The sequence below is a fragment of the Pollachius pollachius genome (assembly GCF_949987615.1).
Source record: "Pollachius pollachius genome assembly, chromosome: 15".
Lineage (NCBI taxonomy): Eukaryota > Metazoa > Chordata > Actinopteri > Gadiformes > Gadidae > Pollachius > Pollachius pollachius.
In genome coordinates, this window is record NC_136948.1 from 764,577 (window position 1) to 783,268 (window position 18,692).

Sequence of the window (18,692 nt, forward strand, 5' to 3'; positions counted from 1 at the left end):
TATAACCATACTGTATATTTATTATAGATTTTTATTTTCAAGAGTCATATTTACAATATTAATATTATTATTTTTGACAATTTTTTATGGAACCTTTATACGTGGACAAAGTACGGTTTACGTCTGGCATTCTCCTGAGGTCAAAGGTCACTCTGCCCAAGATGGCGGCCCCCATGGTGGAGCGTGGAGAGGACGCGTTCAGAACGTTATTTAAGTTTTATAGGAGAAAACATCCCCCCCCGGATCTGAACAACGTCGTCGACTTCTCCAAAGGGATAGTCTGTGACAAGGTTAGAGAAAATATTGAATATGAAGAGGTCTTTATGTAGGCTGTTATCATTTCTGTTACGATAATGGCCCTGGGGATCGAATGAATTCCGAGTTTTGGAACAAAACATATGGCCTAAACAAACACATAGACTCACTCTGAATGTTCAACGTGCAGAGGGACTATTGTGAATAGGTTTCAGGTTAGAATACCAGTTATTATGTAGACCTCACGTTATTAGAAAGGCAGCAACATTTAGAAGGTTGTTATTGTTGACTCATGTCTTCTCAGTCCAACGGGATCAGACGGATGTTGACTGTTGATCAATCAGAGAGGAGTTATTGTTTTGAGTGTGTCTCTATCTGTTCTAATTGGCAGGTTTTGTCAACTAATCTAGAACTGAGTGCAGTGAGCGATGGCGAGGCCAGCAGAGCCGGTCTGCGACCTGTCAGGGACTGGAGGGCCTTCGGGCTGCAAGGCTCTCCAGGTGAGTGGATCAGAGGGACTGGAGGGCTAGGGTTAGGGCTCTCCAGGTGAGTGGATCAGAGGGACTGGAGGGCTAGGGTTAGGGCTCTCCAGGTGAGTGGATCAGAGGGACTGGAGGGCTAGGGTTAGGGCTCTCCGGGTGAGTGGATCAATAATCAAAGATTATTTTAGAAATAAAAAATGCTGTGAGGCTATAGGGTTGATCATCGTCCCAGGTTCATGCAACGCAAGGGGGTTACAGACCTGTTACGTCCTTGCAGACCCTCCTTGCGTCCTCCGCAAGGGCCTGACGTGCACCTCCCAAGAATTGTAACCTTCCGTCGCAGCAGCAAGGGCTGCGATTGGTCCGCTTACTAAACTCGACGCAGAACCAAAACAGGTTCACGACTGCGTCGAAGCGTCTGCGTGGTTCTTGCGTTGCGTGACGTGGGACCAACAGCCCTTAAGGCAACTAAGAAACTACAGTGATTGAGAGTAAATAGTGCAGAACACAAAATAATTTGCTCAAGGTTATTTAATAAAAAATAAAATAAGTGAGTAAAATGTGAGTGTAACTCAATACATAAAAAAGAAAAATCACAATTGGGAATTATCAAAGAATATTAAACACAATGTTATTCGTGCATGGACCATACTCTTCTTCCTCTTTAGGCTATTTTTACGTTGTTGTGAAGTTGGGCTAGAACCAACCCCCCCTCCTGTTCCCAGGGTTCATCTTCATCGCCAACCCCTTCCTGCGCGGCGCCCAGCCCCACTGGCTGCGGCGCTGTCTGAAGACCTACACCCAGAAGCCCAACGTGTGTAACCTGGACATGCACATGTCCCCCGCCGAGACGGACGACATCTGGGGCAAGAGCGCCGACATTCTCAGGTAAGCCAAGGCTTTAGGACATTATCACGCAGATACAGTCCTTCCTCAAATAAGGTGGACGTTATTATATTTGAAGGCTTAGTTGAGTTGTTAAAAAAGAGAGTGGTGTGTAACTCCCCTGACAGGAAGGCGCCCTGTGGGAAGAAGGAACCCAAGACGTTACTGGAGAAGCTTCGCTGGGTGACCCTGGGCTACCATTACAACTGGAACACAAAGGTTCATTACTGTCCTCTTCATATACCTTTCCTGCCATAGGCCCTGCCACCACCTCATTTACTATCTTAATTAAATATGTATTCTCAATGGATTTGGATCAGGTCCTTAAAGGTAAATAATATAAATGACTAAAGTGAAGGCGTTCTAAAGCCCTGTGTTGAAATGTTTCAGACGTATTCCCCGGAGCACCACACCCCGTTCCCCGCCGACCTCCAGCGCCTGTCCGGCCTCGTCGCCGCCGCCGCCGGCTTCCCGGGCTTCCACGCCGAGGCGGGAATCCTCAACTACTACCGCTCCGACTCCTCGCTCGGGATCCATGTGGACGAGTCGGAGCTGGACCACAGCCGCCCCCTGCTGTCGTTCTGGTGAGCTGACATTTGACCTCAGGAAGGAACCTGCTCTGTGACCTTCTAGTATTAGAGGGCACCGCATTCTACAAGTGGGCAGCATCAACTGCTTCCGCCTGAAACAGAGGTCCTATTGGACCTATGAAGAAAGGAAATCCCGCTCCAGTTACTTACACCGGTTCCTTAGTTTCTTTCTTGAAAACCTTTAGGTTATTGAACAACACGGGTATGGTGCTGCAGGCCAGAATAAAGACTTATTATCGAGATAATTTGTTAGATTAGGTTCTCGGTCAGCTATTAGTGAGTGAAATGCCCCGTGAGAATATCTGTTTGGGTTGACGGCACCGGCCTCTGTGTGAAGCCACGCCCGGCTCATTTCTGACCAATCGAGGCATTTTCTCCGTGATCGGTTTAAATATGAACTGAACTGAAATTTGAAGTTTAGTTGATATAACAGATGTATTGTCTGCCTTCTCATTGGTACAATAACTAAAAATGACTGAACTTGCTAAAAGGGATTAAATTGTACGGTGAAAGTGTTACAGGGCGCTGCCATGTTGGATTTCAACAATCAGCTACGTCACTGGCGTGGTAACCTACTCCTGCTCTGTGGCTCTAGCAGCCATAGCAGGTAATGAGTCAGACTCTGAGGCTCGCTGAAATGGCTACGGAAAAGCAAACGACCAGGTCTACAGGAGGATCATCTTATTGCATTGCCCCTGGCTGCAGTAATAAATTATATAGGGCCAAGGCAGCTGGGGTAATCATACATTTCCGCAGGCTACCTTTGAATAGAAAACCAGGCCTTAATACATGGCTGGCAGCCTTAAAACTGACTAACCCTCCGATAGCCCCTGTCATGTCAATCTCCACAAGCTAGCACTCCGACCATAAAGTGTATAAACTATTACTCAGACGATATCACAGATCTATGTTTCCAAGCTGCTAAATAAACCATGGCGGGTCTGTAAACAGAAGTTCCACAAATGTCCTTTTCTACTAACCCTGATGTTCACAGACTAGCCGATTGCTGATGCAGAGGGAGTTAAACTGGAAGAAGTAGTTTAGTAGTAAGATGTATCTGTGCAATATCCATCTGTGCAATATCCATCAACATTCAGAAAGTAAACCTCCAACATCCACCTAAAGTAAACGACACTCGTGAATCCGCCTCGCATCTGTGCTCATCCGCGGGTGTATCTCCCAAAGTGCATCTAACATGTCTTTCAGGTCCCGTCCACCCGGAGCTGATTTTTTTGTGAAACCATGTCTTTAATAACCATGTTATTAAGCAGATAATAAACCATGTTCTTTAATAGGTCCATGGTCCCAGGGTGGTTTCAAATAAAACCGGACCTATGCGGTTTCGTGTTAGGATTCGTGTGGACGCCTGAAGCGACGTTAGAGTTGCGTTGAAAGTTACAGGTTTTTTTTGTATTATTTTTGTAACTTTAAATACAGCCCCTTGGTCAATTTAATTACTAACTGTACATTAAAAAGTATTTCTACTCAATCTAAAAGGTTAAACAACTACTATCTCCTCCTCGACTTGAATGTTTTCATACAGCGCGCAGGCTGGATGCGCGCAGGCTGGATGCACTCCACTTTTTTTTCTGGGGAACCAGCGCCTTGAATATGTAGGTACTACAGCGTTTTACAGCTCGTTGCGTTTCCGCAATGAGTCCGTCTTTACGGAGATATTCCTGAAACGCATCAAAGGAAAACGGAGGGGGAATGGTCGTTTTCGCCTTGTTACTTGGTTGCTGTTCATGGGGCGCTCCAGTGTCTCCGCCCGGACGTCCCTTAGAGAGGGCATGGCCACTTCCAAAACCTCTCCCTCGCCGCACAGCATCCGAAATGCCCTATGCATGGTTATGCAGCCTAATCCCACCATTAGATGGTCAAGGTCGACCGGGACCTCTCGGCAGCAGACCGATTCAACGGCGGTGTCCACGCTCCAGCAGCACCACACGCACACCAGCCACGCCCACACGATCCGAAGGTGGAGCTGGAGCCTGAAATTGATCCCTCTCCACCGGGTGGCAGTCGGACACTACAGGCACGTCCCTCAGGCTCAAACGCGTAACCAGCCATATTACCGTCGTGGAGTGTAGAAGACATTTGCGTGTCTGCAGCAACGACCTATTCCTACCATGCCAGTGACGTCGGCGCTCTAATACTAAAAGACGCATTTTCTTTTGTTGCTAAAAAAAAAGCTATATATTGATTTTTTTAAAATATTTATTTTAGTGTCATTTTTTTATAATGGTCATAACTAACACGTTATCGATGTTGATTATTTCACTTCAGTTCATCTTTAAGGAATCATTCTTGCTTTCAATCACAGGTGTGTAAAATGCACCACTTTTCAATGGTGAAGGGAGGTAGGGAGGGGATGTCCTTTTTGATGTTTAGTTCTAAAATCTTGCCCTCTTTTGCTCTTTTCTGCTCAGTGTTTAACAACTCTTGGATCCAGCCCCTTTTAACGGCGTCGTACTGTTTTTGTTTTTATTCTACCTCAGCTTCGGCCAGTCGGCCATCTTCCTCCTGGGCGGCACTCGGAGAGAAGACCCGCCCACGGCCATGTACATGCACAGCGGGGACGTGATGGTGATGTCGGGCCAGAGTCGCCTCCTCTACCACGCCGTGCCACGCATCCTACAGGACCTCCCTCCCCCCTGTGGCCTCAGGACCACCCTGAGCAAAGGTCAGGGGTCACCGGAGCAGGGGGTCAGCGGGGAGGAGGGGGTCAGCGGGGAGGACTGGGCCGTGTGCTCCAGGTACATCCAGAGCTCCAGAGTCAACATGACGGTCCGTCAGGTGCTGGGACCCGGGCAGAGCTTTCCCGGGGTCCCCAAGGGGAGCGCCCCGGAGGGGGAGGGGGAGGGGGGAGGGGGGGAACGGAGGCGGAGCAGCTCCGGAGAAACGGAGTCTTCTGACACGTGATGAAACGGCAGGTTGACCGATGCACTGCTCATATGTATGATATGTAAATATGTCCCATTATTCATATTATAAATAGTAACAGAATAATAAACGAGTTCCACAAATGAGTATTGACTACTTCACATGTACATTTATTTTCTTAATGAGTTTATGTATTTTAGACAAGTTAAGAAATGTGCATTTGTAGATCGTGAAATATCTGTGTGAATTTTACAAAGGACAAATATCTGGTCAAAGAAGTGTCAAATCGCTGCACACTGGTATGAGCTGATGAGCTGATTTATTTTGAGAACGACACGTTCCGCTGTTGCTTCATCAGTGTCACTTTTCAAATTCACATGACACCGCCAGGTGATATTGGTCACATGACCTCACCAATTAGTGCAAGACACCAAATCAACACTCCAAGCTCACATACAAAACAGTCCAAGGCTCACACATCCAAATATGTGACAAATATCTGGATTGCGGTACACGCAAAAAAGTCATGTTTGATAAAAAGTACATTCATGTAACTGCTTTGAGGTTAATTCTTAATGTGAAAATTAATATTAGTAATAATGCACCAGGTCAGAGGGTTCCTTGAACAATATACAGCATTAGTTACATAATATTTCATATCGAAGCAAAATTGGTATTGCAACTGAAATATCTCCAATTAAATCGATATTGAATCAAATTGAAAATTATATCGATTCTGGACCTTGTGAATCGGAATCGAATCGTTCTTGGAAATTCGTGGCGATACCCAGCCCTATTTATACAGTGATATATTTGACTACAGTATCAGTCATTTTATTGGTGGTTTTTGAACAAGTATTGGTATTGAGGTCCCCCCCCTTCACTGTAAAGGCCGATTCATACCTCCGGATCCGGACGAAAGTCGTCCGTCCGTACCAAACGTTGTCTCCGGGACTGCCCTTCATACCTGCGTCCGGTTTAAGCGTTGTTATGGATGTTACGCAATACATCCTCTAGAGGGCAGTGACTGCGTGTCACAAATTAACGGCATCGACAATCGCAAACATGGTATCTGTAGAGGAGATGGTTTTGCTTTGTATCATCCGAAATCGGCAATAAAAAAGGTTCATAAAGTGTAGGCCTAGGCAGCGGTGGAATGTGACACCCCTCACCAACCCGCAGATTATCTCCTCAAAATGTTGCGCCATTTATAAATGAACAGTTACAACTCATTGCCAAGCAGGTGAACAACAAAATAAAAAGGTCAGGTATATAGTATAATAAGTATAAAACGTTAAAAACAATATATATAAATATCAGATATTATACTACTCTATCTATTTTCGCGAATGGTCTGACTTCTGACTCTATACTGCCGCCTCGTGTTCCGGTGGTATTGCTCCGTCTCTCCCGGAGCACTCCGGTTTCCTAAGCTCAGAGGCCCCGGACCCACTGACGGACGAAACACCTCCGGGACCGGACGACGCGGTCCGTATCCGTATTTACCGTAGGGTGTGAATGGGCCTTTAGGCGTCTTTGAATGTCTAGAAAAGCGCTATATAAATTCAAACCATTATTATTATTATTCAGCCCGAAAGAAAAATATTTGAAATTGTTACCTTAAAGGTGACATGTGACATGTTACTACTTAGCATCAGTAATTCATCGGGTTGTTGGTGAACAAGTATTCAGCCTGAAAGAAAGGGAAAAACAAAATAGACATGAGATGTTGTTCAGAATGTCTTAAGGACAATAACTAGATACAACATAGAACACGACTTAATTAACCACAACATAACCTCCGCACCAGGAAGTCCGCGGGGTTCTCCGGCCGCTGCGTGCAGAGCAGCAGCAGCCCGGGGGTCAGGGTGGGCATGACGTGCTCCAGGAGGTACCGCCTCGCCGACAGCTCCTCTGCCTCACCGACGCCCTTGGCCTCGTCCTGCTCAGCGTGCCACATGGTGCGCTGAAGAACAACACCATGAAGCACGCGGTCACTGACCTTGATCAACGGAAACCATCCCTAAAAACGCCTTATTCTTTGGGACGGCGATTGGGCGTGGGGACACGGTGCACCAGCCCTGGTCCGTCCCATCATCCCCACACTACAGACCTAGGTTTGGTAATATAAATTGTTTGTAATTCAATAAAACTGAAATTAATTATGATTTTGCCGGACAAGTCCAGCAACTATATATTTACTGGAAGGCATTCCGGGAGAGAAACAGGACCATTGTGATTGACGAAATGAAGTAGAAATAAGAGTATACAATAAAGCCAAGACGTATGCGCCCATTGTCAGGGCGGCAGGCCTACATTAACAAGAGGTCAGAGGTCACTGTTTGCTTTAGGAGCACGTCAAACAAAGTCCAACGGCAAAACCTTTGAGGAGCCCCACGAGCGCAAATACCGGTGTTTTAAAGGTGTGTTGCACAGAATTCTGCGACCCACCGAAAAGTGTGACCCCAGGGGGCGCTGTTGCACATTTTCTGCAACATGCACGTTTGCATTATAACAAAAACATAAATAAAACATAAGATCTCCCCCGACCAGTGGGTCTTTCTTTTCTTGATACTAACATTAATTCTAAACAGCGTTTTACACAGTAGCCTATAATAGGAAATGCTCAAAGGTAAATCAGCGTAATTTAACACTGACTGTAGTTTATTATGGGTAAAGAAGCGACGGTGAAGGTACCGTACTAAACGCCCTATCATTGTATGGGTCTGAAAAATGCTAATCAAATCAAAACCAATGTATTTATTAAACACCTTTAATAAAAAGGTCATTGGTTGGGGGGAGATCTTATGTTTTATTTATGTTTTTGTCATGCCTGTCTCACTTCAAACCCGTGCATATTGCAAAAACCATGCAACAGCGCCCCCTGGGGTCACACTTTTCGGTGGGTCGCAGAATTCGGTTTAACATGAGTAATACCTGTGTCAGAAAAATGACGCCATGACAAGCCTGGCAAAAAGTAAAGTAAAGGGACTGTGAGCGTGGACCTGAGCGTCCCCTAACGTGTGGGCGGGCCAGGGTACAGTGAGCACAGCGCTGCTCGGACAGCGTGAGGGCCCACCCATCGCTCCCAGTGCCTGGCCCGTTGCTCCTCCTCCTCCTCCCCCCGCCGCTCCTCCTCCGCTCTGGCCCGGGCCCGCCGCGCCAGCTCCTCCTCGGCCCTCCTCCTGGCCTCCTCCTCCACCTCCTCCAGCTCCTGGCTGCTGGGGCCGTAGTGCCGGGGGGGGCCCACGGCCCGGACCACCTGCTCCATGGCCAGCAGGTAGTCCTCGTCCTGGGGGTCCGTGATCTCTGGAGAGGGGTTACAGGGTGGGGTTACAGGGTGGGGTTACAGGGTGGAGTTACAGGGGGGGAGTTACAGGGGAGGAGTTACAGGGGGGGAGGTACAGGGGGGGAGTTGCAGGGTGGGGTTACAGGGGCGGAGTTACAGGGGGGGAGGTACAGGGGGGGAGGTACAGGGGGGGAGTTGCAGGGTGGGGTTACAGGGGCGGAGTTACAGGGGCTTGCCAACGGGGCCCTCTTAGTGACCAATTACATTCAGACATAAATAATGCAGAGACAACAAACACAGACAGACAGACAGACAGACAGACAGACAGGCACCTATGTGATGAGGGAGGATGCCCAGGTCCTTGAAGTAGTGGAGGGCGGTCCCGTCCAGCGCCTGGTTCTCCCGGTAGCGGGCCAGGCGCTGTGGGAATCGGTCGTAGCCGTAGGACGTCCCCTGAACGGCGCTCTGGGGCAGGTTCATCACCCGCTGCTTCAGGAAGCGGTCCGACGCCTCCAGGCAGAACAGGAAGTCTGTGGCCCGGGGGGACAGAGGCACAACAGAGGATGAGGACTCCAACCCTCCTGATCCCCCCGGCTGCGCAGGGAGCGAGGCGTCTCACTACAGGGAGCGAGGCGTCTCACTGCAGGGAGTGAGGCGTCGCACTGCAGGGAGTGAGACACCTCACTGCAGGGAGTGAGGCGTCTCACTGCAGGGAGTGAGGCGTCGCACTGCAGGGAGTGAGACACCTCACTACAGGGAGCGAGGCGTCTCACTGCAGGGAGTGAGGCGTCTTACTGCAGGGAGTGAGACGCCTCACTGCAGGGAGTGAGGCGTCGCACTGCAGGGAGTGAGGCACCTCACTACAGGGAGTGAGGCGTCTCACTGCAGGGAGTGAGACACCTCACTACAGGGAGCGAGGCGTCTCACTGCAGGGAGTGAGGCGTCTTACTGCAGGGAGTGAGACGCCTCACTGCAGGGAGTGAGGCGTCGCACTGCAGGGAGTGAGACACCTCACTACAGGGAGTGAGGCGTCTTACTGCAGGGAGTGGGACACCTCACTACAGAGAGTGAGGCGTCTTACTGCAGGGAGTGGGACACCTCACTACAGAGAGTGAGGCGTCTCACTACAGGGAGTGAGGCGTCGCACTGCAGGGAGTGAGACACCTCACTACAGGGAGTGAGGCGTCTTACTGCAGGGAGTGGGACACCTCACTACAGAGAGTGAGGCGTCTCACTACAGGGAGTGAGACACCTCACTACAGGGATTGAGGCGTCTCACTGCAGGGAGTGATGCGTCTCACTGCAGGGAGTGAGACACCTCACTACAGGGAGCGAGGCGTCTCACTGCAGGGAGTGAGGCGTCTTACTGCAGGGAGTGAGACGCCTCACTGCAGGGAGTGAGGCGTCGCACTGCAGGGAGTGAGACACCTCACTACAGGGAGTGAGGCGTCTTACTGCAGGGAGTGGGACACCTCACTACAGAGAGTGAGGCGTCTTACTGCAGGGAGTGGGACACCTCACTACAGAGAGTGAGGCGTCTCACTACAGGGAGTGAGGCGTCGCACTGCAGGGAGTGAGACACCTCACTACAGGGAGTGAGGCGTCTTACTGCAGGGAGTGGGACACCTCACTACAGAGAGTGAGGCGTCTCACTACAGGGAGTGAGACACCTCACTACAGGGATTGAGGCGTCTCACTGCAGGGAGTGATGCGTCTCACTGCAGGGAGTGAGACACCTCACTACAGGGAGCACCTCTGGGAACACCAATCAGACCACTGCTGTTCCTGATCGGATGATGGCGGTCTGCCATATCGTTTTGGCCGATTTTGATCACCAGGATGTCATGTGTGCTCATCGTTTAAGTATAAATACACAAATGGAAGACAGAATGCTGTGTCAGAAGGGAATGGTGGAAGAAATGGAATGGTTGTTTTGCGCAGCGCCATAATTATTCATAAACGCTGTCGGTCCGACACCGTTGATAAGTGGGACCTATCTATTCTCCAGCTGACCTGGGATAATGCCTGCGCCGATGGGAGCCATCTTGGACTTTGAATCCTCAGATTCATCCTCTTCAGCTGAAAAAAAGAAACCAATGCAGCTTTCATTATAATAATAACAATAATAACCCTGCTGTATACTGCAGTAGATAGACAGTACATTAAAGCGTCCAAGTGCCACTCATTCCAACCCTCCAGGGCCCTCACCGCTGAAGAGCCTGCTGGCCTGCTCCTGGCTCTTGGGGAAGCCCTCCAGGACGAAGCCCTGGTTCCTGCAGGGTTCAGACGTCAGCCTGTCCTTCATCAGCGTCAGCAGGTACTGCTCCTCCAGGCGCTCTGATGCACACAGCCCACACCTTAACCCCCTCAGGTCTGCCCAGCTCGTCGAGGATCCAGGTCCATCCAGCCTTTGGACATTGGAGCCCATTCAGCCTGTTTGGAGTTGGCCTCCTTCTCTCTGCTAAGCTAGTTAGCCCCAAAGGCTGAGGGGGTGGGCCTCAGACCGAGGCTGAGGAGGTGGGCCTCAGACCGGACGCTGAGGGGGTGGGCCTCAGACCGAGGCTGAGGGGGTGGGCCTCAGACCGAGGCAGAGGGGGTGGGCCTCAGACTGGAGGCTGGGCCTCAGACTGAGGCTGAGGGGGTGGGCCTCAGACCGAGGCTGAGGGGGTGGGCCTCAGACCGAGGCTGAGGGGGTGGGCCTCAGACCGAGGCTGAGGGGGTGGGCCTCAGACTGGAGGCTGGGCCTCAGACTGAGGCTGAGGGGGTGGGCCTCAGACCGGAGGCTGGGCCTCAGACCGAGGTTGAGGGGGTGGGCCTCAGACCGAGGCTGAGGGGGTGGGCCTCAGACCGAGGCTGAGGGGGTGGGCCTCAGACCGAGGCTGAGGGGGTGGGCCTCAGACTGGAGGCTGAGGGGGTGGGCCTCAGACCGAGGCTGAGGAGGTGGGCCTCAGACCGAGGCTGAGGGGGTGGGCCTCAGACCGAGGCTGAGGGGGTGGGCCTCAGACCGGAGGCTGGGCCTCAGACCGAGGCTGAGGGGGTGGGCCTCAGACCGAGGCTGAGGGGGTGGGCCTCAGACCGAGGCTGAGGGGGTGGGCCTCAGACCGAGGCTGAGGAGGTGGGCCTCAGACTTACCTTCATTCTGCTGCATGTTTTCTCTGAGGGTCTCAAGGAGCCTCTGTGCCTCAGCCGCTGAGTCTCTGGCCTCTGGGTCTGACCCTCCACGCTTCACCGCTGCCTCCTGTCGGGTAGAACTGGGGATTGGCCGAGTCCTGAGCCTCATAGATGATACTCTGCGCCAGTGTGTGTGGGCGTGTGTGCTTGTGAGTGGGTGTGTGTGTGTGCATGTGTGCACTTGTTTATGTGTGTGTGTGTATGTGTGTACGCTTGGTGTATGTGTTTGTACAGTGTGTGCTTGTGAATGTATGCGTGTGTGTATATATGCATGAGTGTGTGTGTGTGCCTGCCTGCGTCTCAGGGGTACCTCACCAGGTGGGCGAGGCTCTGGGAGACGACGGTCTCCACGGTGACGTGGTTCAGCCGGTACTGACGGCAGAGCCTGCGGGCCAGAGAGCTCTTCCCCACGGCAGGGGGTCCCAGGATACACACACGCACGGGCTAGAAGGAACCAGAGGAACGTCCGGAGACACAGCGGGGAACCCCGATCAGAATCAGGAGGCGTTTCCCCGTACTGTACAGCGTGCGCCGGCGGTGCTCCCACAGCGTACCAGCAGGCCCCTGGTGGTCCGGTACTGCTCCACCAGCAGCCCCATGCTGTCCACCATGCCCGCCTCACACTCCCAGGGGAAGGGCAGCAGCTCCTTCACGCAGCCCGCCTCCAGGCGGAGGTCCGCCGACAGCGAGTCCAGCTCCATTTGCTGTGATTGGCAGTTTCAGAGTACTGCAAGGTTTGTATATCACTACATCTATGTCTATTGTAAAATTATGAGATTAAACTAATAAAAAACGGATCAAATAAAGGTGTGATAATGTTTATCTAGTTAGAATTTAAAAAATGTGATTGCATAAAATAAACATAATAGACAGGAGAACGCTGTAGCATTTGTGAGAGTATGAACTTACTGTAAAGTCTGCTATGAGAAAGGCCTCTTCGAATGGCCTGTTCTGGGTTCCCCTTGGTCCGAGCACAAAGGCTATAGACTGGGGGGGGGGGGGGGGAGTACAACAGAACATCAGCAACATAATTTAACCTTCAATGGTTGTATTCTGGAATGTGCCCATTGCATACATTCAACGTTACAATCCACCTGGCCTCTGTAAACCTGCGGTCTCTATATCAAAATAGATAAGATCCTTTTGTGGCAGCTTCTAAAAAGGTCATTAACTTGCTGACAGGGGCAGCTTCTGCGCCCTAAACAGCGCGCTAGCACCAACTCAGTGAGTCCAGCCCCCTTAATGGTTGAGTTCAGCCCCTTAATGGTTGAGTTCAGCCCCCTTAATGGTTGAGTTCAGCCCCTTTAATGGTTGAGTTCAGCCCCCTTAATGGTTGAGTTCAGCCCCTTTAATGGTTGAGTTCAGCCCCTTAATGGTTGAGTTCAGCCCCTTTAATGGTTGAGTTCAGCCCCTTAATGGTTGAGTTCAGCCCCTTTAATGGTTGAGTTCAGCCCCATAATGGTTGAGTTCAGCCCCTTTAATGGTTGAGTTCAGCCCCCTTTAATGGTTGAGTTCAGCCCCTTTAATGGTTGAGTTCAGCCCCTTAATGGTTGATTTCAGCCCCTTTAATGGTTGAGTTCAGCCCCCTTAATGGTTGAGTTCAGCCCCCTTAATGGTTGAGTTCAGCCCCTTTAATGGTTGAGTTCAGCCCCTTAATGGTTGCGTTCAGCCCCTTTAATGGTTGAGTTCAGCCCCTTTAATGGTTGAGTTCAGCCCCTTTAATGGTTGAGTTCAGCCCCTTAATGGTTGAATTCAGCCCCTTAATGGTTGAGTTCAGCCCCTTTAACGTGAAGATGAACCCAACGACAGGACCAGGACCAGGGGTTCAGACCTTCACAATGTCCTCCAGGGTGTCTTGGGAGTTGTCCACGGCCAGCAGGTAGCACGGCTTGGGCATGAGGTGGATCACATTCTGGATCACGCTACGAAACCACACACACACACACACACACACACACACACACACACACACACACACACACACACACACACACACACACACACACACACACACACACACACACACACACACACACACACACACACACTAATTGAACATATGGAGTACGACACATCTGAGAAATCCAGCCACGCCCCCAGCAAGGAGCTCCACCCATCAACTCACCACTGATTGGTGGAGATAGATGCTGTTAATTTGAATTTAGAGCTATTATATTGATTTCTTTAAATCATTTGGCCTGGTTTGGTGTGTCTATGTTGCATATTTCAATATAAGTATTATCCCCCCCCCAAGAAGATTCAGATGGGACCTGGATTTGGGTTTGAATTCGGTAAAATGATATAAAACTCCAACCCTAAGCCTACTTCTCTTTGACATTTCTGTACATTCCGGAGTCCTCTCATAGCTCTGTCATCAGTCCTTTTTCCCTCCTACTCCTCATCACAGAACCACTTGATGTTTTGATGAATGGGGTCAATTGAGTTGTATTCAACTCAAATCATTCAATATTTTTTCTAAGAGATTAAATATCAAAGACTCAATAAAAGGATAGGGCCCACCTGGCCAGGTCATTAATGTGAATGGTGGGCAACACATTGGCCCCTCCTCCAAACACAGGTATCAGGGGCTCCTCTCCTACCCAGGACATCTGAGGGAACACACACAGGTTAACCAATACCCTCACCTAACACAAAACCAGCACAGACACGAGTTACCACACCTTTAGAAAAAAACTCAGAAGGTCTTCAGAATGGACTATATTCGGTGTAAAGTTGCTACAATAATAACTCTGGCTTGAACTACTTAGCAAAGCTGGAGGCTCGATATGGAGGCTGTGTGTAAGAGAGAGGAGGTGGATCCGCTCTGACCTTGAACAGCGGATGGAAGGCTTGCTCTCCCATCCCGTACTGTAGTCCAGACGCCACCACATACGTGCAGAAGGTCCTCCTCCTCTGGAACCAGACACAGGGACCGTGGACAACGGATCCACCGCAAACAAGATGCTTCAAGCAGGAGACGTTTGTTACGGGACGTTGGACTGACCGTTTTGCCCATTTTAACCACCAGCTTCTCCAGGTCCATGTGCTTTTTGAAGTTTGGATGCGCTCTTCTCTTCCTGTAGTCTTCGTCAGTGAAGGGCAACTCTGGATCATTCTGAGACAAAACACAGCACCTTAAACACAGCTGGAGCATCTCTCATGATAAAATCAGTCTCAAGTGTTTGCATCAAGTCAATGTATTTGACTAATTAATCGATTTAATGTTCAGTCAATAGGTGAAAAAAAGGGACATCTTAGGGATAAATACACATTTACATTTACAGTCTCCTCTAAAATCGGATGCATATATTCTGTGTCCCACATATATCAGATCTCAGACTCTTCTCGACTCACATCCACCGGCCTGCTGAGTGCCCAAGTCATCACCGAGGATATGAGGATAAATATCTTGGGTCCATCAAACGTATCAATGTTACGGTGGAGCTCTGGAGGAATATAACACAACATAACAGAATTATTAAGACAGCTGTGACTCAAGGAATAGAAACAGCCTAGAATAGATTTCTTGTTTCCATTTGGAAGTCAATGAATCTTGCAATAATCATCAGCACCATCGAGAATAGAACATAATAACAATAAAATAATAAGTTGAAGTTGAAGCATACAGGGAAATCTGGTCCAAGGAGGTCGAAGAAATTTGGATCAAGTCGGATCAAATTAATCAAATTAGTCTGTGCCTTGGGGACAAAGCCTTGTTTCCTGTCCCTGAACGATACAACATCCTGTCATTTTGAGGACATCCAACAATTGATTCAACAGGGGCCTTGGGCAATAACTCAGCTCCCCTGTCAGTCAGAGAGTTATCCTGCTGGGTGTTCCCCTCAGAGCTCCATGCAGAGCAGAGGGTAAACCCAGGGCCTCTCTAACGTGAGACCAGTGACACGGGAGGGCCTCGAGAAACCAGCTGTCTGTCTGCCGTACCTGAGACAGCTGTCTGTCTGCCATACCTGAGACAGTCCAGGAGGCGTCATCGACACCGGCCGCCTGCTCGCTGACGTTGAAGACGATGACGTCACAGTCCATCAGTCTGTCAAGAAGCTCTCCTCTTTGTAGTGGCTGCACACACACACACACACACACACACACACACACACACACACACACACACACACACACACACACATTAAAACCATCTCTTTTAAAAGTCCCTAGAAAAGACTGAAGTCAAGTTATCCTAAGAGTGTTTCTGCATGGTACAGTTGTGTCAGTAAGTTGTTATTCCTTACATCGTATTCTTCCAGCACATGCAGCCGTTTTGTCCCAGATTTGCCGGTAACCGTGCCGACGATCTCAAAGGTGCACTTGTTGTTGTGGTCCGACTGAGATTCTTCCGTGAGTTCATCATACTCCTTGAGCGCAGTCTGTCCATCATCCACCAGGGGTGCCCCCTCCCCGTAAGAGAACAAAAACTACACAGGTGGCACAGATAAGCACATGTACTGTGATTTCCTACAATATTACAACTTGCTCCTAGAAAAGGCATCCTATCCGTTGTTGCACTCATAGCAATGTGCAGTGTGCACACCTCTCTGCTGCCTCCTAGATATCTCATCAGCATCACAATAAAACATTATGTGGCTACATACATGCTACCACCATTCAACATCTGTACAGATAAATCATACTGATGGTTACTTTTTCTAAATTCTGCTCATTTTCATCTTATTCATTTTGTCTACTCCCATATAGCGCGATGGCCAAGCTGGCCAGCTAGTGATCAGATAAATTGGGGTAAACTTTTATTTGAAATGTGACATAATCATCATGACACTTTGCATATCGCCAACTAATGCTAAACTCCTAGCTCCCTGCTTTAACTCCTATAATTAATCTCTTTTGACGCGTTTCCACCGACGCGTGCGGTTAGGCCCAGTACGATAAAGTGCGGTTAGGTGCGAATCAGTAACGGCTCGCGTTTCCACCGCCGACAGAACCCTTATGGTAGGGCGGGGTAGGCAGCTACGTAACCATCGTGACCTCATAGCAGCACGACACAGTGTAGCCTGCTAATAAATCCAATGAAAAGGAACCGTTCCGCACCTAATCATACCTAACCGAACCGTACCCGCCGGCGGAAACGCGCCATTGCTCTTCTTGCTGTACATCACTTTCCACACAGTGTGTGTACTGTCCCTCTAGAGGGACAGTACACACATACTGTCCACTCCCGGTACCACTCCGACCCCTGTCCACTCCCGTTACCACTCCGACCCCCCCGGTACGACCCCGACCCTCCCGGTACCACTCCGACCCTCCCGGTAACACTCCTACCCCCCCCGGTACCACTCCGCCACTGGGTACACACCGTTATACCAAGAGCCAGCGTTATACCATGACTGTGGTGTCCGGGGAGGAGTGCTCCCCTGTGGGGGGTTATTTCACCATAAGGACCGCCTCGCTGGAAGTTACTCACTTAGCAATGTCGATGCCTTACCTTGGCGATTACATTTGAAGAGTATAGCTCTAAGTTGTTAATAAAAACCCGTTTGGTCCGTTTCACTCCCTGTTCCGCCATGCTTGGAGCCGGCAGTCGAGTGTTTGGTGTCTCCGCGTCCAGTTGCTAGGCAGCGTGTCCACATCCCGTTGCTAGGCAGCGGCCACCAGGGCCCCAGAGCGCGAGCTGTGTTCAGGTGTGGGTACCAGATTGATTCGGCTGCCAGATCAACTCGGGGTCCTAGATGTGCAATAATGACGCACTTCCTGTTTAGTTTGATGGCTAATGTGAGCTAATAAAGTTGGGGGGGGGGGGGCTTTCATCAATATAGGATTAGTTTTGTAGGTGATAATTACTTTAACATATGTGAAAACAAAAATATATGTGTAACCGAGCAAGAAGAATCGGTTTACTCCATTCAGTGAACGGGGCGATCCACTTTATTTCTAGCGCTCCCAACACGAGTCAAAACAGCGACGAACACGACGACACTTCCGTTCTGCTCCTTCAGAATAAGAGTCCCTAACAGGAACGGGGTTACATATGCATTCATCAGTACTTTTAGACGTGTTTCCAATGGCTTTGTTTGTGCGAAAGAACGGGCTGCGTTCAATGAAATCAAAACCAAAATGGATTGAGCCTTCTTTTTATGTCCATGATTGAGCCCCGTTTATAAACAACCCTTCCGGGTTTTGTCCGTTGGCTTGTGTCGATACGTCATCTGTAAGCGCAGGACCACGAGTCGATCTGGCAGCCGAGTCAATCTGGTACCCACACCGGCCGGGGAAGCAGGACATTATAACCATATTCTTTAGGTCCATGATTATAACCATGAATCTTTTTGAGATATGCAATTTAGTAAATACCTCATCAACAGTGTGCGACAAAACTGATAACGAGACAAAAAGAGATATATAGAAATATATAAATTAACGAATGACCATTATTCTCATTTGAGTTTTCAGAATTCTAAACACATTTCATTCATATAGAGCGTACTTTTGTTAAAAAAAAAAAAAACATTCTGCCCTACCTGCTCACCTCAGTATTGGGTAAGTGCCGTTTAGAGATGGTGAGTGGGTTTCAAATGGACTCTTGGTCCGAGTCTGACTCAGTTAGCATTTTAAGTTAGCCATGTGACACAAAAAGCCATTATTAAATGGCAACTACATCGCCTTGGTGCCTATAGTGAGTCAAGGTGTTATAGACAGAGAGGTACAGTACCAGGGCCCCTAGCTCCACCTCCACCCATACCAGGGCCCCTAGCTCCACCTCCACCCATACCAGGGCCCCTAGCTCTACCTCCACCCATACCAGGGCCCCTACCTCCACCCATACCAGGGCCCCTAGCTCCACCTCCACCCATACCAGGGCCCCTAGCACCACCTCCACCCATACCAGGGCCCCTACCTCCACCCATACCAGGGCCCCTACCTCCACCCATACCAGGGCCCCTAGCACCACCTCCACCCATACTAGGGCCCCTAGCACCACCTCCACCCATACCAGGGCCCCTAGCACCACCCATACCAGGGCCCCTAGCTCCACCTCCACCCATACCAGGGCCCCTAGCTCCACCCATACCAGGGACCCTAGCTCCACCCATACCAGGGCCCCTAGCTCCACCTCCACCCATACCAGGGCCCCTAGCACCACCTCCACCCATACCAGGGCCCCTAGCT

The 18,692-nt window shown here is 49.9% G+C and overlaps 2 protein-coding genes across 2 annotated transcripts; one reads left to right on the forward strand and one right to left on the reverse strand.

The window, feature by feature from the left end:
• Positions 1-161: 161 nt before the first annotated feature.
• On the forward strand, positions 162-5,134 carry alkbh1 (alkB homolog 1, histone H2A dioxygenase; the record flags this gene model as incomplete). Its single annotated transcript, XM_079752642.1, has 6 exons — positions 162-290; positions 647-755; positions 1,463-1,625; positions 1,751-1,841; positions 2,013-2,206; positions 4,711-5,134. 6 exons carry the CDS (start codon positions 162-164, stop codon positions 5,132-5,134), a joined length of 1,110 nt encoding a protein of 369 aa, XP_079608768.1.
• Positions 5,135-6,749: 1,615 nt separating this feature from the next.
• On the reverse strand, positions 6,750-17,091 carry ak7b (adenylate kinase 7b; the record flags this gene model as incomplete). Its single annotated transcript, XM_079752641.1, has 18 exons — positions 6,750-6,788; positions 6,903-7,061; positions 8,175-8,404; positions 8,717-8,914; positions 10,398-10,463; positions 10,593-10,721; positions 11,517-11,622; positions 11,871-11,999; positions 12,110-12,259; positions 12,465-12,542; positions 13,387-13,477; positions 14,076-14,164; positions 14,385-14,468; positions 14,560-14,670; positions 14,910-15,001; positions 15,524-15,632; positions 15,803-15,985; positions 17,011-17,091. 18 exons carry the CDS (start codon positions 17,089-17,091, stop codon positions 6,750-6,752), a joined length of 2,124 nt encoding a protein of 707 aa, XP_079608767.1.
• Positions 17,092-18,692: the final 1,601 nt, after the last annotated feature.